Source organism: Protopterus annectens, chromosome 3.part1 (assembly GCF_019279795.1).
Source record: "Protopterus annectens isolate FY-2018-M chromosome 3.part1, PAN1.0, whole genome shotgun sequence".
NCBI lineage: Eukaryota > Metazoa > Chordata > Ceratodontiformes > Protopteridae > Protopterus > Protopterus annectens.
The window spans coordinates 1408106370-1408130923 of record NC_056732.1 but is presented as its reverse complement, the minus strand read 5'-3'; the positions used below and the strand labels follow the sequence as shown (position 1 = coordinate 1408130923).

At 38.5% G+C, this 24554-nt stretch overlaps 1 protein-coding gene across 15 annotated transcripts in view; it reads left to right on the top strand.

Annotated features, from left to right (window-relative positions):
- The window catches only part of SCRIB (scribble planar cell polarity protein), a 2800411-nt gene that overhangs the window by 596669 nt on the left and 2179188 nt on the right, over positions 1 to 24554 (top strand). For 14 of the 15 annotated variants that reach the window (XM_044067487.1, XM_044067486.1, XM_044067488.1 and 11 more), the window contains exon 12: positions 19763 to 19825. The exons of the other annotated variant lie outside the window; for it this stretch is intronic. In XM_044067487.1, coding sequence (XP_043923422.1) covers positions 19763 to 19825 — 63 coding nt within the window. The remainder of the gene's footprint in view (positions 1 to 19762; positions 19826 to 24554) is intronic. 15 annotated transcript variants of the gene reach the window in all.

Genomic DNA, 24554 nt, shown 5'->3' with positions numbered 1-24554 from the left:
ATTGCACCAGATTGGCCACGCCAACACTGGTACCCCCTCATGCGCAGTGTCACACCTGGCCCCTGGTACCCCCTCATGCGCAGTGTCACACCTGGCCCCATGGCACCTGCCTTAGACTCCTTCCCTGTTGTCTCAGCAGGAGAACCATATTCTGCACCCTCAGCTGCAAACCCTGAACCTATCAACCTGCCTACTTACATAATCTCTCCTTTACCACCCCTCAGTAAATCAGTGATGGATATCATTTTAGAGACTTGTAGGCCTAGTATTAGAAAATCATATGCTGCAAAATGGAAAAGATTTTGTACCTGGAACCAATCTCAAGGAATGAGCACAGCAGTGCCCAATTTACCTCAGATTCTACAGTATTTGACTGAGATGCTTCAATAAGGGCTTGTCCTTTTCCTCCATCAAAATTCATGCCTCAGCCATTTCAGCTCATTATTGCACAGAGCCTCCCCTCTTCTTTCACCCACTGCTCAAGCAGTTCCTCAGAGGGGCTAAAAATTTTAAGGCCACCGAGGAGAGCTCCAACTCCAGCCTGGGACCTTAACTTTGTCTTGGAGAAATGTACTCTTCCTCCTTTCGAGCCAGCTGCTACTGCAGATTTAAAATTCCTTTCCTGGAAAACAGCTTTCCTTTTAGCAATCACTTCTGCAAGAAGGGTATCTGAGTTACAGGCCCTTATGGCAGTGGAGCCTTTCATCATCTTTCATGAGGACAGTGTGTCCCTCAGAACCAATCCCTCCTTCATGCCTAAGGTGGTATCCAGTGTGGCTCTTAATCAGTCCATTAATTTGCCTACCTTCTTTCCTAACCCACAGAACAAAGGGGAATGGATACTGCACTCCTTAGATATCCACAGAAAACTTTGATTCTACTTTGACAGGACTAAACCTCAAAGGAAATCTGAACAACTACTGGTGGCATTTGCTGCAGGGACAGAGAGGAAAGCTATTTCAAAGCAAACCATTTCAAAATGGATAGGCCACTGCATTCGTTTCTGCTATAAGCACCATGGAAATCCTATCCTACAGGGCATCGGACCCCATTCAACCAGGGCTGCATCTACCTCTACAGCCTTTCTCAGGGGCGTCCCTTCAAGGGACATCCTAGAAGCTGCTACCTGGAGTTCTGTACATACTTTCCCCAAGCATCATCATTTGCCAATTTTCTCTAACCCCAGAGCTGGTTTTTGTCCCTGCAGTCTTGCAGGACCTTATAGCTGGTCCTAATTCTATTTAAATTCCTCCTCCCAACCTTAGCTTTGGGAATCTACCCAAATGCAATGACTGCAATAGTGAAACATGAAGGACATTAGTACAGTTGTGTACATTTACCATAAATGTAGATGTTTGAGTGTATTCACTGTTGCAGTCCTGGTTACCCTCCTTCCAGCCCCCTTTCTTCTTTTGGCTATACATCTGCTCTCACTTATTATTCTCAAAAAGCTTTTTGGTGCATTTGTTTTTTTGTTGGAGATGTATCCTTGTATTATAGATGTAATTGCTTCCCATTAGGGGGGCACCTGACACCTGGGCAAAGAAAAACTGATGTAATGGTGTCGGCTGCATGTTTTATACCTCTGACGACCTGACGTCATGGAAGAAGGGACAGCAACCGACGCAGGACCCAAGACTTAAGTTATTTTATAATATGTATATAATACATTATATTTTTAAGATCTCAAGTACTAATTGTTAATTGTATGATGTCATTTCCTATTTGCATTAGTTTAAATATAAAAGGAAGGGGTAGGGTCAAGTGTATTTTTTTCTGATGAAGTTCACAGTATTAAAAGTGGATGAAAGCGCCAACATTTATTGTCCGAGTGTGGTCCTTGGATTGTGTTTCATTACTGGGTGTTTGAAGTTTTTTATCGTGGTTTCTAAAGTTTTTTCTAGTTTTGGTTGTGTTCCCAGCAGTTGAATACCATCTGATGGCTTTGGAAATTTCGTTTCAAGACGTACTATTGAATTTGTCTACCTACCCAGTTCCCAAAAGTACTAACAGTGGCATCTCTGCATCTAATTTCAAAGAAGAGCTATTAAACATTATCACGAAGATAGTGAAAGACTGTTTGCATCATCATGTAATTCAACAACCAAAAAACTATGATATGGTCGGTGTGGACCGAGAGGGTGATAATGTTTTACATCACCACGTAAGCAATGAAAACGCCAATGATGATATAAGCAAACATGGCGGTGAGAATAAACAAACGTATCTTACGGAGGGTTACTTTGGAGTTATGTATGTAAAGAAAACGAAAATCCGTTCACAAAGATGGCAGAAACAGCTGCAAATGTCAGTGTGAGTAAAAATTCAAACGACAAAGGTTTTGTAGACACTGTCCATTGTAAAAAAAAGTATTTACGATATGGAAAAGTTAGTTTTTAAATACGTGACATTGAACCTAGAAATACAGTATTTAGAAGAGTTTTTATCACGTAAAGTTGTCCCACAAGGTCTAAGGACAGCAAAATTTCCTAATTGTGTCACGCCTGGAGATGAATTATGTAGTACCCTCATAAATTTATACAATGAAACCGGGCTGAATATAATGCGTGTTTTGGTTGTACACTATGAAAAAGAGATTACAAAAATAAAAGTAAATATAAAAACTATGGATGAATGCATCAAGAGCTTTGGCTGTTTTTAGAGATTATGTTGAACTGTATAATGGTGTAGAAGCGAAGGCTGACAGACATAGGGCTACTGTCATTTCCAGGAAACAATCAAAATTAAAGAGAGATATCCTTGCTTATAAAACTAACCAGGCCTACATTATGTATGTAGGGTCAGGGGAGAAAGCGGCAGTGATTGACACTGAGAATATTAATGTATCAACACAAGTGACTAACAGATACAATTGATAAAGAAAGGGTGACTTTAAATGACAATATGTCCGGTACAACAAAGGACAATGATAATATTTTAGTTGCACAGAATGCAGGTCAGTCAATAGACCAGAATAAGAAAAACAGTGAAAATAGGGCCAGTTATGCTCAGGCTGTCACATCAGATGTCTCTTTGACCGAACATAACAATGCCCCTTTTCACAAGGACAATTTATTCAACAAACGGACCACGAAGTGGTACAATTCCACTCAGAACAAAAGTGAAGGGGAAAGGGAAAAACAGAAAAAGGTGGTAAATCAAGAGGATGTAAAACATTATGATGTTGACATGCTTAATTTAACAAACATTTCCCTTTCTGTTGAATTAGAAAATGTTCTGAAAAAAGGTTTTTCATTTATTCCTGCTTGTGGTATGAATATAGATAAACCTTTGATTGATTTTAGATTATATTTAAGAAAGTTAAATCCAAGTTATATCATGCAGGATGTTTTGCAGCAAACTAATGTAATTTCTAATGATAAACCAAGCAAGCCTAGTACATTTACTCCTCCACTGCAAACTACTTTGCAGGTGTTTCAGAACATATGTGAGAGTGACTTTAGAAGGATTAATCATTGGAATAATGAAAAAAAATCCATCTATAGAAGAGTTTAATGCATTACATACTCTATGTAAAAATCCTGACATTAGAACAATGAGAGCAGATAAAGGTGGTAAATAGTTGTCATGAATACAAAAGTTCCATAGCGGTTATGTTAGAGGAAGTGGACACATAAAAAAGTGAACTATGAACAAGTTAATCAGAGTTATAAAAAACTGGATGTTACATTATTTTATATGTTTAGCCAAGGTGAAATAGATAAGTTACAATTAATATCTGAAAATGGCATCATTTTTTGGAATTCCTAAAATTCAGAACAATCAAAAAAATCCGCCATTTAGGCCAATTATTTCAGCTAAATAATCTAAAACTGAAAATATATCTATTTGGTTGGATTACATTCTCAATCCTGTAGTCCAAAAATGTAAATATTACCTCAGAGATTCCTGGCATTTGTTAGAAATTTTGAGAGAACACACCATTACAGATAGACCAATTTTTTTCTGACTTTTGGATGTGAAGAACTTATATACTTCTATTGACCAGGAAAGGTGTATTGAGTACCTCAGAGAGTATCTGACTATAAACACAGACTTTTCTGGAGAAAAAAATAATACTATTTGTTGTTTAATGGACTTGGTTTTGAATAATAATTTTTTTCAGTTTCAAAAAAGTCCTGTACAGGCAACTTTCCGGAGTAGCAATGGGGGCAAGGGTAGCTCCTGCCTTCGCAAATTTAGTCATGGCTAACTGGGTATTGAAATTTTTAAAGCAACATCCCAGTTTTAGCAAAGTACAAATCTACTATAGATATATAGATGATTTGTTTTTTATATGGACTGGTAATTATAAATAATTTGTAGGTTTAGTTACGGACTTGAATCTGACCACAGAATTTCTAGAATTTAAAATTAGTGGTTTCGGAGAATCTATTAATTTTTTTAGATTTGAATTTAGGTATATATTATGAAAAAAAGGAGTTTACAAGTAGAATCTACAGAAAACCAGTCTTTGCCAATCAGTATTTACACAAAGAAAGTTTGCATCCAGTACACATGAAAAAAGGAGTTATAAAAGGACAAATCATAAGACTTAGTAGATTAACTTCTGACAATGATATCTTTGAAAAGGAAGTTTTGTTTTTGAGGTCACTTTTTTGACTAGAGGTTACGACCTGGAATGGTTAAAAAGATAGAAAGTGAAGTCATGACATTAAGAAGGGGGGTTGCTACACCTATTTTGCATTCTAATGATGTCATGGTTGGCCCAGTGAATCATAAAAATATAGGTATATTGGAAAATAAAGTTAACAAATATGAGCTAGCATTTCCCATACCTATAGTTAGTGAAATGTGGCATATTAAGCATGTAGTAGAGAACAACTGGAGAATAATTCTTGGGAATAAGGAGTTAGTGGCAATATTGGGATTGGCACCCAGATTTACTTATAAAAAGTAACCAACATCAAGTTCATGTTAGAATCAGGAAAGAATAAGACCACTGGTAATATTTGTACATGTACCAACAAAAAGGGTACTGCAAACAATGTAGGTTTATCAGCAATTGTTCCTTTGTCACTATGTCATTTAAAGGAAACATTCTGGGCAAAAATTATTATAATTGTAACAGTGACTATGTTGTTTACATAGCTACCTGTGTCATGTGAAAGTTGTTATATAGGAAAAACAAAAAGATGTTTAAAACGTGTAATATATGAACATAATTTGGTGATCAAAAAGGATAGAACATATTTATTAGCTAGGCATGCACTATTATGTCAGGAATTTAAAAAGTTTGAATTTTCTGTATTGGAGAGTGTTGATAAGGTTTTGTTTGCTGGAGATTTAAACAACACACTTGAATGTAAAGAAGCGTTTTGGCAATTATTGCGGAGTGTGGACAAAGCACCTGGATTAAATGAAGTTATAAATTTAAAATGTTTTATAACATATAGATGACTTTTAAAGTTCACATGTACAGTTAAGTTATTTTATAATATGTATATAATACATTATATTTTTAAAATCTCAAGTACTAATTGTTAGTTTTATGATGTCATTTCCTATTTACATTAGTTTAAATATAAAAGGAAGGGGTAGGGTCAAGTGTAATTTTTTTCTGATGAAGTTCACAGTATTAAAAGTGGATGAAAGCACTAACATTTATTGTCCGAGTGTGGTCCTTGGATTGTGTTTCATTACTGGGTGTTTGAAGTTTTTTATCGGGTCTCTAAAGTTTTTTCCAGGACCCAAGACTTTGTTAATCAGGCCGACTGAGGGCTACTGCAAGCAGATAACCCAAATGTAATGACTGTAGCAGTGAATATACTCTAACATCTACATTTATGGTAAGTGTGCACAACTGTACTTTCCAGTCACTGTTCATATCTTCAATAATACACTGTTTCAACATTTTTTGCATCTCCTGTTGGGATCCTTGCTTCTGAGCTTCTGGCACATTATATGATCTTTAACTTTTTCGTGGGATTGTTTCTGGGTGTTAGATAAGTCATTCTGCAAGCCAGCTCAGAAAAGAGGTTTGTTCCTTGAAAAGAACTTCTGTGTTTCTTACCTCTGAGGTTTGGAAATGGTGTTTACTATCAGTTTAAGTGTATATATATCATCTGTTTTTCCTTTTTTCAGTAATTGATCCCAGGCACTGTACTGTACAAACCACACTCGCTGGCGTCTCCCTCCAGGGTTACAAGCCAATATTAGTGATTTTTTGTTGTCTGTATTTGAAAGGAGAAATGAAGAGGACTACAGTGTCCTTACAGGGTCACCCTCCACTTGATTAAGAATTTATTATATGTTGTTGGGGCCAGGAATAGGACTCTCTCCTACTTAAAACTCTGCATTTCAAACAATTTTTGTTGTAAACCCTCTGTTGGCTAACCTGTTGCCCCTGTATATGTTCCGTTGCAATCAGCAGCATCATGTTCTTTCTTTCTTGCAATGCAATGTAATTCATTAAAACACTCCTAAACGGTGTCATCTTCTCTTCCTCCAGATCTTTGACTGTCAAAAGATGCACCTTAGTCTATCAGAATCTCTTTTGGGCTGTCTGCCTGGGAAAATATCACTAGTTTTTTTGCTGTTGCCATGGATTTAGCTTTCCTCTTAATAGAAGTGGCCTTAATGTAGTGGCATAGTTGTCACTGCTAAAATGTATTGGTGCCCATTGCTGGACTGTCTGACTCCACAACTTCCATAACAACTTTTTAGAAAGAGCTGCAGTTATGGGCATTGGCATTCGAGGATTCCTGAAACCTGGGTTAGAGACTTTCTTTTGGCACTCATGACAGCTGGGACAATAGTTCACAATTTCCTTTATAAAACCCATCCAATAAAATCTAACCAGAACTCTTGTTTTCATTTTATCCATGCCTTAAATGGTTATTCATCACATTTCTGTGGGCCATTTTCATGACCATATGCCTGAAAGGCTTGGGCACTAACAACTGTTTTTAATTTCATCTCTCTTGTTTGCTATCCTATACATCAGGGCATTTTGCAGGTCAAAATAGATAGACTGTGGACCCCCCCCAACCACCTTGGATATGTTCTATTCCGTGCTTCAGAGTTTCAGTATCCAAATAGGACTTCTTAAAACTTAATTGACCTATGTGGATTCCACCTCCTCTCAGATGTTTTGCCAGATGGAGGGCTCTGCCTCCTTTCCCACCAAGGCAGGTACAGGGATCTAAGGGTTTCATTCCTTCCCAAGGAAGTCCTGAAGCCTCTTTCTTTCCTTGTGGTGGTGGTTCTAGTTTTTCTCTCTTGTGGTCTTATCCTGAACCTAGTTTAGTGGGACTTTACTATTACATTAGATGTACATTAACCCCAATTTTGCTAGATGACCAAGTTTGAGTTGTAGTGCAGGGGAAAGGGCCCACTCCTTCCCTTGAAGGCTTACCTAGACTGTTTTTTTCCAATGCTTTCTACTGTTACTTTGAGTCCCCTTGCCCTGTTCATATCTGTAAACTGATAGGGCATGTCTACACCCTGCAGATTGGTTGACTGCACATTTTGTTCCCTAGCATTTTCACCTTCCCACGGTTTCCAAAGGTCTTTAAAAAAAATGAGGCCTTATTAGGCATTTGATAAGATAAGGAACTTCAGCTACTAGGGTGCAGGTTCTTCTTAAAATTAGTTTGTATCACCACTTCGATAACTGGATATTGAGTCTTCACCCCATGAATGCAAACAACTTCACTGGACCTTTGTGGACAGGCTTTTTTCCTTCAAAAATATTGCTCCTTTGAGTCCAAAAGCCCTCGTAGCTCTCTTTCATCCGCCTTTAAAAAACATTTGATAATTCTGCAGTGGTTCAATAGCAGAATGCAGTCTCAAGCAATCTTGTCATAATTTGCTTGTCCCCCCAACATGGTCTTTTCACTCCCTCACCGCTGTTTTGCTTGCTGCATATATAGCACAAAATAGAAGATGTATCCCTTTTCATTTTACTCAGTTTTGTCTAATACTTTAATAGATATTTCATTAAACAAGTTGTCTTAACATAAAATTCTCATTAAAGTGGCAGAGGTTTTGGCATCTTCTACACCCACTTGATACAACCACTTCTTAATGATTGCCAGAAAAGCAGTCTTGGGCGTATCTGTAACATGCATTTCCATTCTAGTATTTTTGCTATTAAGACCCTCAAAGTCTAACCACAACTATGTAGTATGTTTTAGGTTAAACTATGCTGTTATTTTGTCTCAAGAAGAGCTCTATTCTTGAAATATTAGGTCTTGAATTTCAGAACAGTCCTGCTCTTGCAGACGGACAATTTTTTTCAACCTTGTCAGAATCATAATGATCCCAAACTAGGCATGTCTATAAAAAAACACAAAGGGTCTCTTTCATGGGATGAGCTGCCAGAATTCAAGCTTCACTAGACTTATCCCAACTTTCTTGGTTAGCAGTCCCCTCAGAAGTGACTAAGTTAGGCTTTGAGGTGGTCTTTATTGGTCATAGGTTTAAGTGGAGGAGCAGCCATCTATTTGAATGCTGCTACCATTCCCTCAGCACCAATAGCTGTTGCCTGCAGCAGCTTTCTATTTTGGTTATTACTTGGGTTTTGGGCTTCTACACTTCTCACCAGGGCCTCTATAATTCACTTTTAGATCATTTCAGGAACCTCGGAGCAGCAGTGGAACACTGTGCACCAAGAAGAAAATTTCCTTTTACTTTGCTATAGGTAATTATTCACACTGTTTAGTAGTTCATAGGTTTATAGGTTCATAGGTTCATACTAGGCTATCTGCCCGAGGGCATTTACAAGCCTAGCCCATAGTTTTGTGGCTTACGCCACCCCTTTAGTATGGGGAACTATACCCATTATTTTGCTGTGCCTCTGTCGAGCAGTGACACTGAGGTAATCCCTGGGGTATATCTGCGATCTCCCATCCATTGGTCAAGATTTCTCTTGAACAAGGCCAGCGAGGTGCTCTGCCTCACATATACCGGGATTTTATTCCACAGCATAGGGAGTCTTTGGGTGATGAATCTATCCCTCCAGCACGTCCTATTAATAGCCGTGTCGAGGTTTAAGTCTCCCGCCCTGGTAGAATCGTAAATTCAGAATTTTGTCTAAGGTTTTAGATGTCCACTGCATCCACCATGTTTAAAAATGTAGACTGCAAGTAGTTCACAGTTCAGTGGGAAACTAGTTTTATTGTCCAAACAGAAAAGTAAAGCTGGCTTCTCCATAACGCAAATTAAGTATGGCAGCAATAGAGGAAATAAAAACTGTTTCATATGCACAGACAGCAATGCAGAATTCAGGTTCCAATGAAAATAAATACACAGGTGCTGATGTGCCAGTGTACAGGAGCAGCAGTTAACAGTCTTATACCAGCAGTGTTTGTGTTACCAGGACTTCCACTGGGTTTTACATTCTGTTTATGCAAACTGCCATCTTCAAGCTGAATACTTTTGCCTCTGTTCACATTTCCTTTACACTTGTACACTGTAGAGTGCTCTAGATCCCTTCCTGTGGCAGGGAACTCCCTCATGTTATGAATACTGCGACAGATTAATGGAACATAAAATAGTTGTGTATCTTACCATAACGGCAGATGTCTTCCTCTTCTCTGTTGCAGTTTTCCTATCCCCTCCCTCCTTCCCCCTGGCCTTGCTACTTCTTGGATGATTATTACCCTACTTCCTTTTGCTGGCAATCTTCCTGAGGAAGTCACTTTTGGGGATGGTGCATGCGTACTTCACTTTTATGGCCAACATTGTCGCAGACTGCATGCAACATACCACGTACCCTGCAGTAGTAAGTCTTCTGTATACTGGCCGTCAGGTTGCCTACGGCAGGGAACTCCATCATGTAATGTATACTGCAACAGTGAAGAGAAGGACATCTATCATTATGGTAAGATTTTATAAAACTTTTGATGTTCTTCGTTTTCCATTGCTGCAGTCCTTACTATTGGGTATAGTCCGCATCCAGTCGGCCCGAATACCAGAGTATAAGGCTGACGTCGGTCAGGGCGCATTAGACTGACGTCAGTACGTCAGGGTACTAATGCGCATGACCGGCGTCATATCCTCAGTCTTTTTTGCCGCGTGGTCCGATGCAGAAGCAGTTTTGCGAGTGCAGGTTGGCGTTCTGAAATATTTCCGAAACCGGAGTTTCAGACCGAATCAGAGTTGGCTAAGTACCCCGTTGGGGAACATTTTGGTTTTTCTTGCCTCAGTATTTAACCGGATGTCAGAAAAGTGAATAACTGTATTTCTTGTGGGAAACAAATACCTCATAGGGATTACCATACATTGTGCACACCTTCTTTAGCGCGTGAGCACGGCCTTGTTGGTTGCCGCTCTTGTGCTAGGTTTAACAAACGCACTATTAAGAGGAGGTTAGACTGTGCCAGATTAGTGTTTGGGAAGCGTTGCAATTATAAAATGCCGTCGGATGCTCCGACGCCCGCTTCGTCCAAGAAGCGCAAGGACAAAACAGCGAAGCCTAGGGTTGATGAACCGGCAGTCCCGGACGTCGGTTCTTTAGGAGGCTCAGTGGAGCCAGAGGTTTTGCCAGGAGTTTCTATGGAGTCTCAGGCAGAAACTTTACTGTTACAGGATGTACCCTCTCAGGAGGCAGGCCAGGCTGAGGGGGCTTCTCAGGTAACTATTCTTCCCTCTCTTCCCAAAGTAGTTAGAGCCTCTCCTTCTGTTGCCAGAACTTCTTTTAGAGGTAGGCCAAGTTCAGCTTCAGTAGGGGCTTCTCCTAGCATTTCGGGTTCTGTACCTAAGAAACATATGCTTAAAATGGCAGAAGATTTGATTACTATGATTAGAGGTTCTATGGGCCCTCCTGATAAGAGGCCTAGGGTGGAACCTGAGTTTGACAGTTTTGAACAGGGTTCAGGGGCTTCTGAGTCTTCTGCGGAAGATTTGCAGGAGTATCCTCATTATTCTGATTCTGATGTGGATGATGCCACTCCTTCGGCTTCTCCTCCTGAGGATTTTTCATTTTCAGAGACTCTGCATTCCATGAGGGAGCACTTTAAATGGGAAGGCCAGGATTACTCTGATTCCAGGAAGAGGCTTAGGGAATTCTTGTTTTTACCCCAGCATAGGCCCTTAGCTATACCTCCTGTGTTAAATGTGGTGGAAGATGTTTTTGCAGAGGCTTCCCTGAACCCTGATTCTTTGCCTCCTGCTCCTGTTAAACCTGATAGGTACTATAGGGTGCCCGAAGCTCATAAGTATTTGTTTAAGAGTCCTAGGGCGGACCCAGAAACTGTTTCTCAGGGGCCTAAAGGTGTTAAGGCCTCTGTGGTTAAAAATCCTGTTCCCACTGATAAAGAGGCAAGGGCGTTGGATAGGTGGGGTAAGAAAGTGTATACTTCTTCCACTCTAGCCATGAGAGCGTTGAATTGTCAGTTTCACATGCTGAAATATCAAAATTATCTCCTTTCACAATTGAAATCTAAGGTAGATGCTTTGGCGGAAGGTATTGATTGTAAAGAATTGCTGGATTTAGTTTGTGTCTGAACAAGTGGGCAAGCATTCTTTGCAATGTGGTTTTGATGCTGTGCAGGCCTCCTCGAGGGTGGCTGCCACTAGTTCTGTTCTTCGCAGGCATGCCTGGTTGAGGGATCAAAATTTGGCTGAGCATGTTAAGACAAGGATTTTGGATGCTCCTTTACAGTCTGATGTGTTGTTTGGTTCGCCTGTGGAAGCAGTTTTAAAGAAAATGGAGGACAAAGCTAAGTCTATGCAAACTGTTAAAGATTTTTTGCAGGTACAGCCGCCGAAGTTTAGTAGAAATTGGCCTGCTAAGGGGTGGACATATCCTGCTTATGATTCCCAGTCTAGGGGTAGGTCTAGACGTGGTAGAGGCAGGGCTCAAGGTTCTTTTAGGCCTAGAACAGGGAGTTCACCTGCTCAGACTTCTGGTGAGGGCAGGGGTCAGTCCTTTCGTAAACAGACCCAATGACCTGCCTTTTCAGCTGCCAGTAGATTCTCGTCTGGCAGCTCCTTTGGGAGGACGACTGTCTCTTTTCAAAGAAAATTGGGATTTAATTACTCAAGACAGATGGGTGTTGGACATCATTCACCACGGTTACAGATTTTCTTTCCATACAATGCCCCCTTTCAAAGGCATGCCAGACGTTCCTCCTCCACAAAGAAAAGAGGCTCACAAGCGAGTTTCTCAGTTACTCCAAATGGGGGCCATTCAGCCAGTCCCTGTATCAGAAAGGGGCCTAGGATTTTATTCTCGCATGTTCCTAGTACCAAAGAAGGGGAACACGTGGAGACCGATTTTGGATTTATCTCTCCTCAACACTTATCTGGACATTCCCAAGTTCAAGATGTTGACGTTACAACAGCTTTTACCCCTGCTGGGCAAAGATCACTGGATGGTAACTTTAGATCTCAAGGAAGCTTACCTTCATGTGCCTATCAGGCTAAGTTGCAGGAAGTATCTGCGGTTTCGAGCTGGAGATTCTCATTATCAGTTCTCTGCATTGCCCTTTGGCTTATCTACTGCGCCCAGAGTATTTACAAAGGTTCTGGCTCCAGTGATAGCTTACTTCAGGCTACAAGGAATTCAAATCTATCCTTATTTAGACGACTGCCTGATTCTGGCTCAAGAAAAGGAAGACCTTCTACAGCATCTGGAATATGTTATAGCAGTGCTAAGATGCCTAGGGTATTCTGTGAACGAAATAAAGTCCAGTCTAGTACCCTCTCAAGACATGTGCTTTCTGGGTGTGAGACTGAATACAGCAGCCCGGATGGCCTTTTTAACCCCGGACAAACAAAAGAGTCTATCACTTTACTTCCATCAACTATCTCATCAGTCCGTGCTGACTGCAAAGACAGTCCTTCAAGCATTAGGGTTCATGGCATCTTGTATTCTGGTGCTTCCCAATGCCAAACTGCATATGAGGAAGTTACAATGGTATCTCAAAAATGTATGGACACAGCACTGCCAGGATTTAGACACTGTCATTCAAATAATACCTTGCCTTCAAAGAGAATTTTTGTGGTGGGCTCAGGAATGTCACCTAAACAAGGGACTCTCTGTGACCTGGCCAGAGGCGAGTCAGATTTTAACGACAGATGCCTCGGATATTGCTTGGGGAGCTCATCTAAATGGAAAGTGGATACAAGACAAGTGGCCTGCCAGACTACAGCATCTACATATCAACATGAAGGAGATGTTAGCAGTCCAGTTCGCATTACTGGCTTTCAAGGAGTTACTTCTTCCAGGGCAGGTGTTGATTCTAACAGACAACACAACTGTCATGTGGTACATCAACAAACAAGGGGAACACATTCTTATCCTCTATGCAGGCAAGCAATGATTTTATGGGAGACTGCGCTACGCTTGCACCTAACTCTTCAGGCAAGGTTTCTGCCAGGAGCACAGAACTCCTTAGCAGATGTGTTAAGCAGACAAATCATGGATCCCCACGAGTGGAAACTGGATCTTCATGTATTTCAGAAATTGACAGTGTCATGGGGAACTCCAGACATAGATCTGTTCGCTTCCCCACTAAACCACCAGCTGCCACAGTTTTGCACAAAGGGGTTTCATCACACAGCTTGGAAAGTGGATGCTCTGTCTTTCAGTTGGACAAACCTTCATGTGTATGCCTTTCCACCTCTGCCTCTTCTTCCAAAGGTACTGTTAAAGGTCAGACAGGACAGGCCAAGGATGATTTTGATAGCCCCAGATTGGCCTCGGCAACACTGGTACCCACTACTACGGAGTCTGGTAAAGAAGCCTCCATGGCCTTTACCTTTGATTCCACATCTGTTATCCCAGAAAGGACGGTCATCTGCTCAATGTCAAGCTTCACTCTCTTCATCTGACAGCCTGGCATATTCTGTGTTGAAACACAGCAGGTCTCAACTTCCTCAACAAGTTTTAAATGTGATTATGGAAGCTAGAAGACCTAGTACAAGGAAAGTGTACGCAGAAAAATGGAAGAGATTTTTATTTTGGAGTAAAGCAAAGAATTTGGAGATTTCTGAGCCTAATTTGAGTGTGGCTCTTCAATATCTTACTGAGTTACTGGACAAGGGTCTGTCCTTCTCTTCCATTAAGATTCATGCTGCAGCAATCTCAGCTCACTATGATTGTGACCCACCATTGTTTTCGCATCCTTTGTTCAAGCAGTTTCTTAGAGGGGCAAAGAATATAAGACCCCACGTAGAGCTCCTACTCCTGCTTGGGATCTCAATTTTGTGTTGGAAAAACTTACTCTACAACCTTTTGAGCCTGCGGCTACTGCTGAATTGAAATATTTGTCATGGAAGACTGCTTTTTTGTTGGCTATTACTTCTGCAAGAAGGGTGTCTGAGTTGCAGGCCCTTATGGCAGTCGAGCCCTTTTGATTTTCCATAAGGATAGGGTATCATTACGCACTAATCCTTCCTTTATGCCTAAGGTGGTTTCTAGTGTGGCTTTAAACCAAACTATTCATTTGCCTACTTTTTATGCAGACCCCCAAAATAAAGGGGAAAAGATTTTGCATACTTTAGATGTACACAGGCAATTGCGTTATTACTTAAGCAGGACTAAGGATTTTAGGCAGTCTCAGCAGTTGTTTGTTTCTTTTGCTTTGAGTTCGCAGGGCAAGCCTGTGTCAAAACAAACTATTTCTAGGTGGATTGGCTTTTGCATTGCATTTTGTTATTCCCATCATGGCAAGGAGATTCCAGCTGGGATTAGGCCTCATTCCACTAGGGCTACTGCCACTTCAACAGCATTTCTACGGGGTGGCAACTAAGGATATTTTGGAAGCAGCTACTTGGAGTTCAGTGCATACTTTCTCTAAGCATTATCACCTTCCTATCTACTCTAAGTCTAGGGCTGGTTTTGCCACAGCTGTTTTGCAAGGCATGTTGTCAGCTCCTGCTTCTTTATGATTTGCCAGCCTCCCTTACCTCTGCTTTGGGATTCTACCCAATAGTAAGGACTGCAGCAATGGAAAGCGAAGAACATAGTACAGTTTTGTACCTACCATAAATGTAGATGTTCGAGGATTCCATTGCTGCAGTCCAATTTACCCTCCCTCCTTCCCCTCTGTGTTTAGGGGTGGTTGTGTAGGTGAGTTTACATGCTTATATTTTTGTATATATTGTTCATGTTTTGGTGCAGGTATTTTGGGCCTTGTCTTTTTAGGGTCTTCTGACATCTGGGGCAAGAAAAGACTGAGGATATGACGCCGGTCATGCGCATTAGTACCCTGACGTACTGACGTCAGTCTAATGCGCCCTGACCGACGTCAGCCTTATACTCTGGTATTCGGGCCGACTGGATGCGGACTATACCCAATAGTAAGGACTGCAGCAATGGAATCCTCGAACATCTACATTTATGGTAGGTACAAAACTGTACTTTTCCTTGCCAGATATTTTCACTTTCCAAATAACCCTGTCTCATCTAAAAAGATTAACTTATTCCTGTTGCCTGTTTCTCCCAGGTGTTGTGCCAGAGGAAACACCACACTGTTACTGTGTTGCTTGCATGTTTGTGTGTGTATAATATAAAACAAGTAATCTCTGTGGTATCCCCGAAGTCTCAGAACAACCTACTAAACAAGTGTAGTGGGTTCAGAAACAAAACCGTGTAAGAAACTTCTCTGTGTGGAAGATTTTCAGTCCATATATTTCTAGTTAATCACTGTATATTAATCCGATCAGACAATAGTAGTAGAAGTAGCAAACTTAAACTAGTCTTAAGTCAAAACAAAACAAAAAATAATAATAGAAAATGTATAATTGTACAGCATTACTAAGTATTCAGAAGTAATCCAAGTAAGGCAGGCAGTCTGTTTCCAGTCGAAAATCCTTTATTAAGTACACAGACAAGCGATCCAAGTAAAACAAAAATAGAATAATTTCCTCACAAGCTTTCTAAATGTATATATATATATATATATATATATATATATATATATATATATATGTACTTTTTATCAGGCATGGGAGTGGTTTATTGTGCTGTAAAACAGTGATATTGGTACACATGTTAAATTCACATTCCCTCCCCCATTAGAGTGACATTCGAGCTGGTCTTGCCCTGCTTAGTAGCTGTCATAATAATATAACCCGTATGTACTTTAAATAAAATTTATAGGTTCATAGGTTCATACTAGGCTATCTGCCCGAGGGCATTTACAAGCCTAGCCCATAGTTTTGTGGCTTACGCCACCCCTTTAGTATGGGGAACTATACCCATTATTTTGTTGTGCCTCTGTTGAGCAGTGACACTGAGGTAATCCCTGGGGTATATCTGCGATCTCCCATCCATTGGTCAAGATGTGGTACCTCTTATTTAACCAGATTATTAAGTAGAGTATTAAGTCTGTGTTTTTATCTAAGACAATATACTACATGGCTGGAAATATATCAACCTTAGTTCATTTGGCAATCAAAAAATATATCTAATATACATATAGCATGTAAAAATCAATTTCTATTTTCATAACCTATTGTTAACTAAGATCACTTTCGTCCTTCTAGACTTCTTCAGGTCTGTGTATAAGAACCCTAAATCAATCTATAAAAATATAATTGTATAATTAGTATTGTTATTACACATTATTTTGAATAAAGTGGAAAAAAGAACAAAAAAAAAATAAAAATAGAAAAAAAATGTATGTATGATGATGGAAACAAAATATACACTTAAATTACAACTGATTTAAAACAGTATTTAAAACCAACTGGTAGAATAAACTACAATTAGTCATAAAAATAATGTAATGTAAGTTAATGTAATGTACTGTAATTAATCTAATTTAATTATAATTAATAATATAATTATAATAATAATGTTTTGTTTGTCTTTCGGCTTTTCCCAGTAAGGGGTCACCACAGTGGAACTCTGGTCCACTAATGATTGGCAGTAGATTTTTACGAAACGCCAAGGTGCCAGCTCAACGCTAAACCTTTAATAAAGACATGCCCATTTACGCATGTCTTTCGAACGCTACCCAACCGCGGGGAGGACATGCAGACTCCACACAGAAGACACTCCCAAGCCCAGCCGAGAATCGAACTGGAGAACCTCTTGCTGTGAGGTAACAGTGCTACTGCCATACCACCGCGGCTTAATAATTATAATAATAATATTATAATTAATTAATGTAAGTAATGTAATGTAAATTAATGTAATGTCAAATAATGTAAGTAATGTAATGTAAATAAACTCTAGCTTAGGGTTCCAAGTCATCTGTCAGAAATCTGCTATGGATGTAAAAATAATGCACTAGCCAAACACCTTTCTCTTCATAAAAGACACACAGGTTTTAAGTTCCAGATCCTGGATCGCATAGACAAGGGTGATCTTGAAGGAGACATCCTGAATATTCTGGAGAAACATGAACTTATGTGGCAATTAAAGCTGAACTCTTTCAGGAAGCCTGGACTAAACTACTGCTGTTCAATTAAAAGTTCACTGGAACTTAAAAAATTGTCACATTGTTTACATGACTAATTGTATTTTATTTTATTCTACCAGTTGGTTTTAAATACCATTTTAAATCAGTTGTAATTTAAGTGTATATTTTTTTCCATCATCATACATACATTTTTTCTTATTTTTATTTATTTATTTTATGAGTGGCTCTTTTTTCCACTTTATTCAAAATGAAATATAATAACAATACTAATTGTACAATTATATATATTTTTATAGATTGTTTTTAGGGTTCTTATAGACAGACCTGAAGAAGTGTAGAAGGACGAAAGCGATCTTAGTTAACAACAGGTTATGAAAATAGAAATTGATTTTTACATGCAAAATGTCTATGTATATATTTATATATATTTTTTTGATTGCCAAATGAACTAAGGTTGATATAATTCCAGCCATGTAGTATATTGTCTTGGATAAAATCCCAGACTTAATATCTACTTAATAATCTGGTTAAATAAGAGTACCACATCATTATAAATTTTATTTAAAGTACATAAGGGTTATATTATTATGACAGCTACTAAGTAGGGCAGGACCAGCTCGAATGTCACACTGATGGGGGCAGGGATGTGAATTTAACATGTGTACCAATAACACTTTGTTTTACAGCGCAATAAACCACTCCCATGCCTGGTAAAAAGTATATATATATAGTTAGAAAGCTTGTGAGGAAATTTACTCTATTTTTGTTTTACTTGGATCGCTTTTCTGTATGCTTAATAAAGGATTTTTGACTGGAAACAGACTGCCTGCCTTACTTGGATTACTTTCGAATACTTAGTAATGCTGTACAGTACAGTTATATATTTTCTATTATTTTTTGTTTTGTTTTGACTTAAGACGAGTTTAAGTTCGCTACTTCTACTACTTTTGTCTGATCTGATTAATATACAGTGATTAACTAGAAATATAAGGACTGAAAATCTTCCACACAGAGAAGTTTCTTACACTGTTTTGTGTATATAATATACATACACACTTGTGTGTGCATGTGTAGGTATATCTAAGTGTGCGTGTGTAGTTTCTTTTCAAGTCATAGTATTCCTTGTAAGCTGAAAAAACAATGTGAACTACATGAGGCTTAAGTTTTCTGACTCTACAAATTTATTTCAAACAAAATATATTGCAGGCGCACTTGGTGGCTTAGCACGGCCACATTCATTATCCTCATTTTTCATCTGGAATTTAAAACCAGTTAGAGTATAGTACTTCATAGACTCCACTGCCATTGTTTACATTCATCACTTACAAAACCCATATCTAAGAAAAAGTCAATAAAATTTACAGATGGCATGCATGATTCTTTTCATCAAACAAAACTGTTTTACAGATACATTTTTACTCTTGCTTTTTGGCACAACTTTCCTGTCCACATTGTTTTTTTAGTGCACTATAACTTCTGATCATTGGGTGAAATGTTCAGCTCAGCTGGATCTGAGAGATTTAGCCAGTGAACAGATCACAAAACAAAAAAAAAAAGGCTGAATAAAAGTTGAATGTATAGATTATTTCAATATAGAATGGTAAACTCTGATTTGTCTTTCTTTTGTGTAACAAAAGACTGGAGCTTAGCCACAAGTCCACACATTTGATGGTGGGAAAGAAAGGATTTGTTTTGTCTGGAAGCAGCTGGGATTCTGTCTTCATGTTGTCTTGTACTGCCATTGTTTTCTTGATCTCTCTCTCTCTCTCTTTTATGCCCTGCAGGTGGAGATGATTTGCAAAAATGGTTGCATGTTTATATTTACAGCTTATGTTAAGTTATTTCTTTAAATGTCCAGTACTTCAATCGTCAATTGATGTTACTCTAATTCTGGTGTTTCTAAGCACAGTTTTTTTTTTTTACATTTTTTTAAGGTGCTCCTACTAGTAAAAAAAAAACTGTAAATGTTTAATTAATTTGTATGTTCTTGGGCTCTCATTTTCCAGTTTGGAAGTGAAATGAACAAAACTCTGTCTTTGTGTATTTTATAATTCAGAAACTTTAAATTGTTTATGCTGACAGTCATTTTTGATACATGTATGAGTTTCATGTAATGTAGCAAAGTGGTTGCCCTTTGTTTGCTATAAAGTCAATTCATTTAATTTCAAGTTTAAGTAACATTGGTTAATTTGAGAGTCCAAGACATCATGGAAGATGCACATAACTGGTGATAAATGGGAGATCATGTGGTTAGAACTGGGCAATGTAAAATGGGAATGTTAACCTAAGATGTGCTACTGTAATGATGATTACTGTCTGTGGGAATGCTAAGTGTTGGTGATTATTTTGGTGGAGATGTTCTCTTTTTTTCATTTGGCTCCACTAATCCGCATGCCTCTGCCGATTTCCTATCCTAACAGGGGGTGTCGTTTGATCAAGTCAATAATCTGCTGATTGAACCTGCTCGAATTGAGGAGGAAGAGGTCTGTACTTTTCCTTTCTGTTAACTCTTTAATCATGAATCATTATAACTTGCAAATCTAGCTTTACCCACAAGTAAACACTATGCTGCCAAGTTAACATTTCCATGCATTTGCTCTAAATGATAAAATTCATCTCCACTTCTCTCCACAGATTTCTTTCTTTTCTGGTCTTCTGTCCATTCTTCCACTGATTGCCAGGAGACATGCCTAACGCAGATGTAGTTGAGTTGCTTGCTAGGTGCTTAGAAGGAAACTGCTTTTGTGTATTAATTACGTTAAATGACTGTTGACAATTAAAAGCAGCAGATGCTGTTGTCTAGAATTTTGTGATTTTAAGTATTCTTTTTTATGTTAAGCATACTGATTTAAGATGCTGAGACAGACTAGTAAGCGCAAAGTTTGGCTTTCTGTTATGTAAAACAAGACTGAAGCTTAGCCACAATTGCACAAGTTAGGTGATAGGGAACAAAAGACTGTCTCCTCCCTTTGTTAAGGAATTTTTGGTAAACAGTGTAGTATTCCCTTTGTGGTGTTGCAATTTGGTTTTATTAGTTAAGACTGTCTTCAGAACATAGAGGTATGTATGAGTGCTTTGTCCTGTCTATCTGAAAGACTAAAAAGGTAAACATCTTACTGGTCTATAATATTTTCATGAGAATTTGATAGCATTGCCAGAAGAACTAATGAAATGGTCCACAGAACCCTAGGAGCAGTGATTGAGGAAAACCGAACACTGATAAAGTAGGTAAAATATGGTTTTAGTTATCAAAAGAGTCGGCTGTAATTCTTAGTCTGTTGTCAAGTAGCAAGAGGTGAGCATTAGGTTTCTCTTTTAGAGTTTTTGTAGAGTTAGACTCCTCTTGTGAACCAAGCTTTTATTGGTCATTTAGAAGTTTAGTACTGTACAGGAGTGAGCCATTAACAGAGAGGATAGCGGTGATTATTGGCTGTGATACAGCCTTAAAACTCCTGATGACATACAGGTGACAGGTAAGTGAAAGCTGAGTCATTATTTCACATAATGTATTTTGGAGTAATTTTATTACTGCAGGGTTGTTTGGCTTCCTGTCATGCTTGTATCGGAAATGAAAATTGTGCTAAACCTGTAATTCTGAAAGCGATCTTAAAAGAACACAATTGCTTCATACAGAAGATCATTTTTATTGTTAGATCGCGTAACTCTTTGACAACTACTGTTCTTTTTTTTTTCCTCCACAGAACCCATTGTTTAAGATTTTCAACATGTCACCTCTTTCTCCATTGCAGGTTTATTTTATACATGTACTTATTAACCACCCCTTCAGTCCCCTGGATGAAAACTAAAAATGGCAAGGGCTTCTGAGCAACATAATTTAAGAAGGTTGTCTTTGCTTTGTGACCTTATATTTATTTATTCTTTGTACAGAGTTGTTCTTGTCATGTTAAGTCACCTGCTTTACCAAAGGATCCATGTTTTCAAAACCACGTTGGTACTTGCATATTATCGCAACCAGATTGCAAACCAGTCGATAATGCATAAGTAGCAATTTCTCCAGTTTGTACAGTTTTGAAGTGCAATGTTTAAATTCTGTCCCTAGTTTGTGGGTCAGTTTTCACAAATGTGAATCATTATTTGGAAACAGCACAACAGATGAATGACTTTAGAATTAGCTACTGTTGTTTCCAGGAGTCCGTATTTACAGTCCTTTTTTTTGAAAATGTGCGCTTGAATGCACTTGGCAACACTGAAGCCTCTAAAGTCTCCAGATTTCTGCTTGTATGTAATGTATTCCTTGCACATTCTGTGCTTTCAGTCTATCGACTGTTAATCTCACTAAATAATAGCATGCGTTTTTTGTTGCACTACCTGTAAACCAAATAAAATTGCTTGTCGTGGTGATATTATTCGTGTATATGACATTAAAAAGCTAGAGGCCCATTGTATTGTAGGAGAAAAGATGTTGGTATGACATGTACACTGAAACAGCACTCGAAATAAAATCCATGGAAGTAAGCATCTGCCTTAATTATTAAGGACATCTGCTGTTGTAATATGGAACTCTTGGCCTCTTCTCATGTTTGGACTGTTGGCAATATCTGTTGTCTTCTGGTCTACAGGTAATCTCCAGTCTTCCTACTCTTACAGTATGCAACTATAACCTTAAATTATATACAGTATGAACTAGAAGCATTGTAAATGAAACTCCGTAACCTAGCAAAAATAAGTCATAGTTAATAAGTCCAAGAACGTTAATAAGCAAAACGCTTCACTCACGGAGGTAAAGGGCGCTACCCAGAAAGAGGAATTTTTCCATTATTCCTGGTCCTGTTTCAGAAGCTAAGTGATAAAGTATTTTGCCATACATGCACCCCATTTCCACTGTAACATGAAGTACTCTCGGTAGAACGTCACCACTTAAGGCACTTTCGAAATTTGGTTGCGATAATACGTAAGCAAGTCACTTAACTAGACAGTGCTTTGGGGTAATAAGAAAATAAGGCCAGGCTCCTGAAGGGTTTCCTTGACTGCATGTATATTAAATTCTTGACTCGATGGACCCACTGCTACATGCTTTCTTACCTTCTCTGCAGCTGGTCCTTTGATCAAGCAGCTTCCTTAGAGGGCTTATACTATTAGTCTATGACTCGTTTATGGAAACACGCACTTACCTGTGAAACATCCTCCGTTCAGTGTTGTTGCATCCTTTCTCTGAAATTCTTTGACACACTCATGTTGAAATATACAGACTGGCATTCCTGTGGCTGATCTATCACTTTTCCCAAAAAGATCTGGTGTTATGTTTTAGCTGAAAGAAATATCATGGAAAGGTGTCTGGCAACCTTAAAATATGACTAAGATGTTCCTGAAAAGAGCTCTTATGGTGAAGCATCCCTCTACGGTTGCTGTCACAGCAGAGGCTTGCAGTGGGAATCATTCAGATGTAGCCTTAGGAATGTATTAACAAATACTCGTTTTAGTGCATGAGCATGAAACAGTCATAGGTCAGTTATGAATTAGAAAGCAAAATATAACAAATGTTATTCAAGTTATGCAAGAATTGAATTATGTAAATTTTACTCACTGGCCAGGTAGCAGTTTCTCTTGAGAATTTGCAGTGCTGTGTAACAGTTGGGATTCCAGAGATTACTGTTAAGCGGATGGAGAGATGTTAGCTTCTTGAAAGGACATGTTCTGATGTTGTTGAGTTGTCTAGCTATTGACACCATTGCTTATTTTAATCCTTCCCCACGAGTTTTATTTATGAAAAACTATGCTCATCTATGGTTATCTGTAATTCATCCACCCATAGACTCCTGCATTTTACTGTCACTGATAAGGAATTTGCTTTTCTATCTCAAATATTGTGAAGTACACCGATTTTACTTTTCCAAAGCTATTCAGGCATGAGTAATATTCTTTAGTAATCTGGAAGTGCTAAATATTTGTCATGTCATCTCACTTCATCCTTTCTTCCAAAATATGCGTAGTTGGTTTCTTTAGTCTCCCTTCAGAAGTCGTGTTACACAGGCTTTGTACTGTTTCATTGCTCTTCACTTAACACTTCATATAGTTATACAGAAGAAAAAAGATTCTGTCAATTGTTTGCTGAGAGGAAGGTCGTGAAAAGCAGTCCTAATGATTTTGATGTAGCTGCTACTTCATTTAATGTGAGGTAGCTGTGTACAAAGTAGTACTAAGCTCCCTGTCAGAACTATTCATAATGTTAGCAGTGTCCTTTCCTTTTGAAACTTTTTCTGTCAGTGTTTCCAGCGGGCTTATAGAGGGTAGTGCCTCACTTCTTATATTTCTGATAGCTCAAGTGATTGATTTGAATCCGGTACTCAGTTGATTGCAGTATGCTGTGTCAACAGAGTGTAGATAGTAATGTAATATAAATTGGTGTTCTAAAAAAAATGAACAAGCACAGGAATCTGTCTAGTTCCAACCTCACCAACATGAGTGTTGAGGAAAAAATAAACAGAAAAACTAGTAGTTTTAAAACTTAATTGGTGAGCTCAGTCGCAGTAATTTCCAAAAGTCATGAAACCCAGGTAGTATTCTAAAGCAACGAGCCTTTATTCGTCACAGACAAGTGATCCTCAGTAACAAAAAAATCAGAAATTCTTTACAGTGTTAAACATATCAGCTTTTATACACTTAGAAGTCGGTGTGGAAAATGTATGTATTTAATTTTAAACCCGCCTATTCTAGGCAAACAATATAAACAGGGTTGTAAAAGTGCATTGAAGAACAGCAAATACCCACCCCCCGCACACTACTACTGATTAGATAAAACTAAATCCTAGTTAAGGAAAACGCTGCATATTTATTTATTTGACATTTGTTTACCGGGGTGATCCAACTGGGCATAGCCCTTTTTCATTGGAGGCCCCCACATTCCAATATCAGGTATTAAGAAAAGCATAACATGCATAGAAAAAGACTGACTTTTAACTAAAATTGCTTTCGGTTAACTAATGCAATAAAGCCTTCAAGTCTGTGACAAGAACTAATATCGTATATATAGGTAGATATGTAAAAAGAGCTAATTAGATGCGATACAAGAAAAACGCACATAGCTATCTAGCCATAAACATTATCTAATTAGAACACTATAAATGTATTTATCTGTGTAATAGTATCTAATAAAATGGCCCACAAGGGCAGTTAGCCTAGTACTAATCTATGAACTTTACATTACAGTTCTTTTAAATGTGTATTTTCATCTTTTAGCTTATATGCACACAC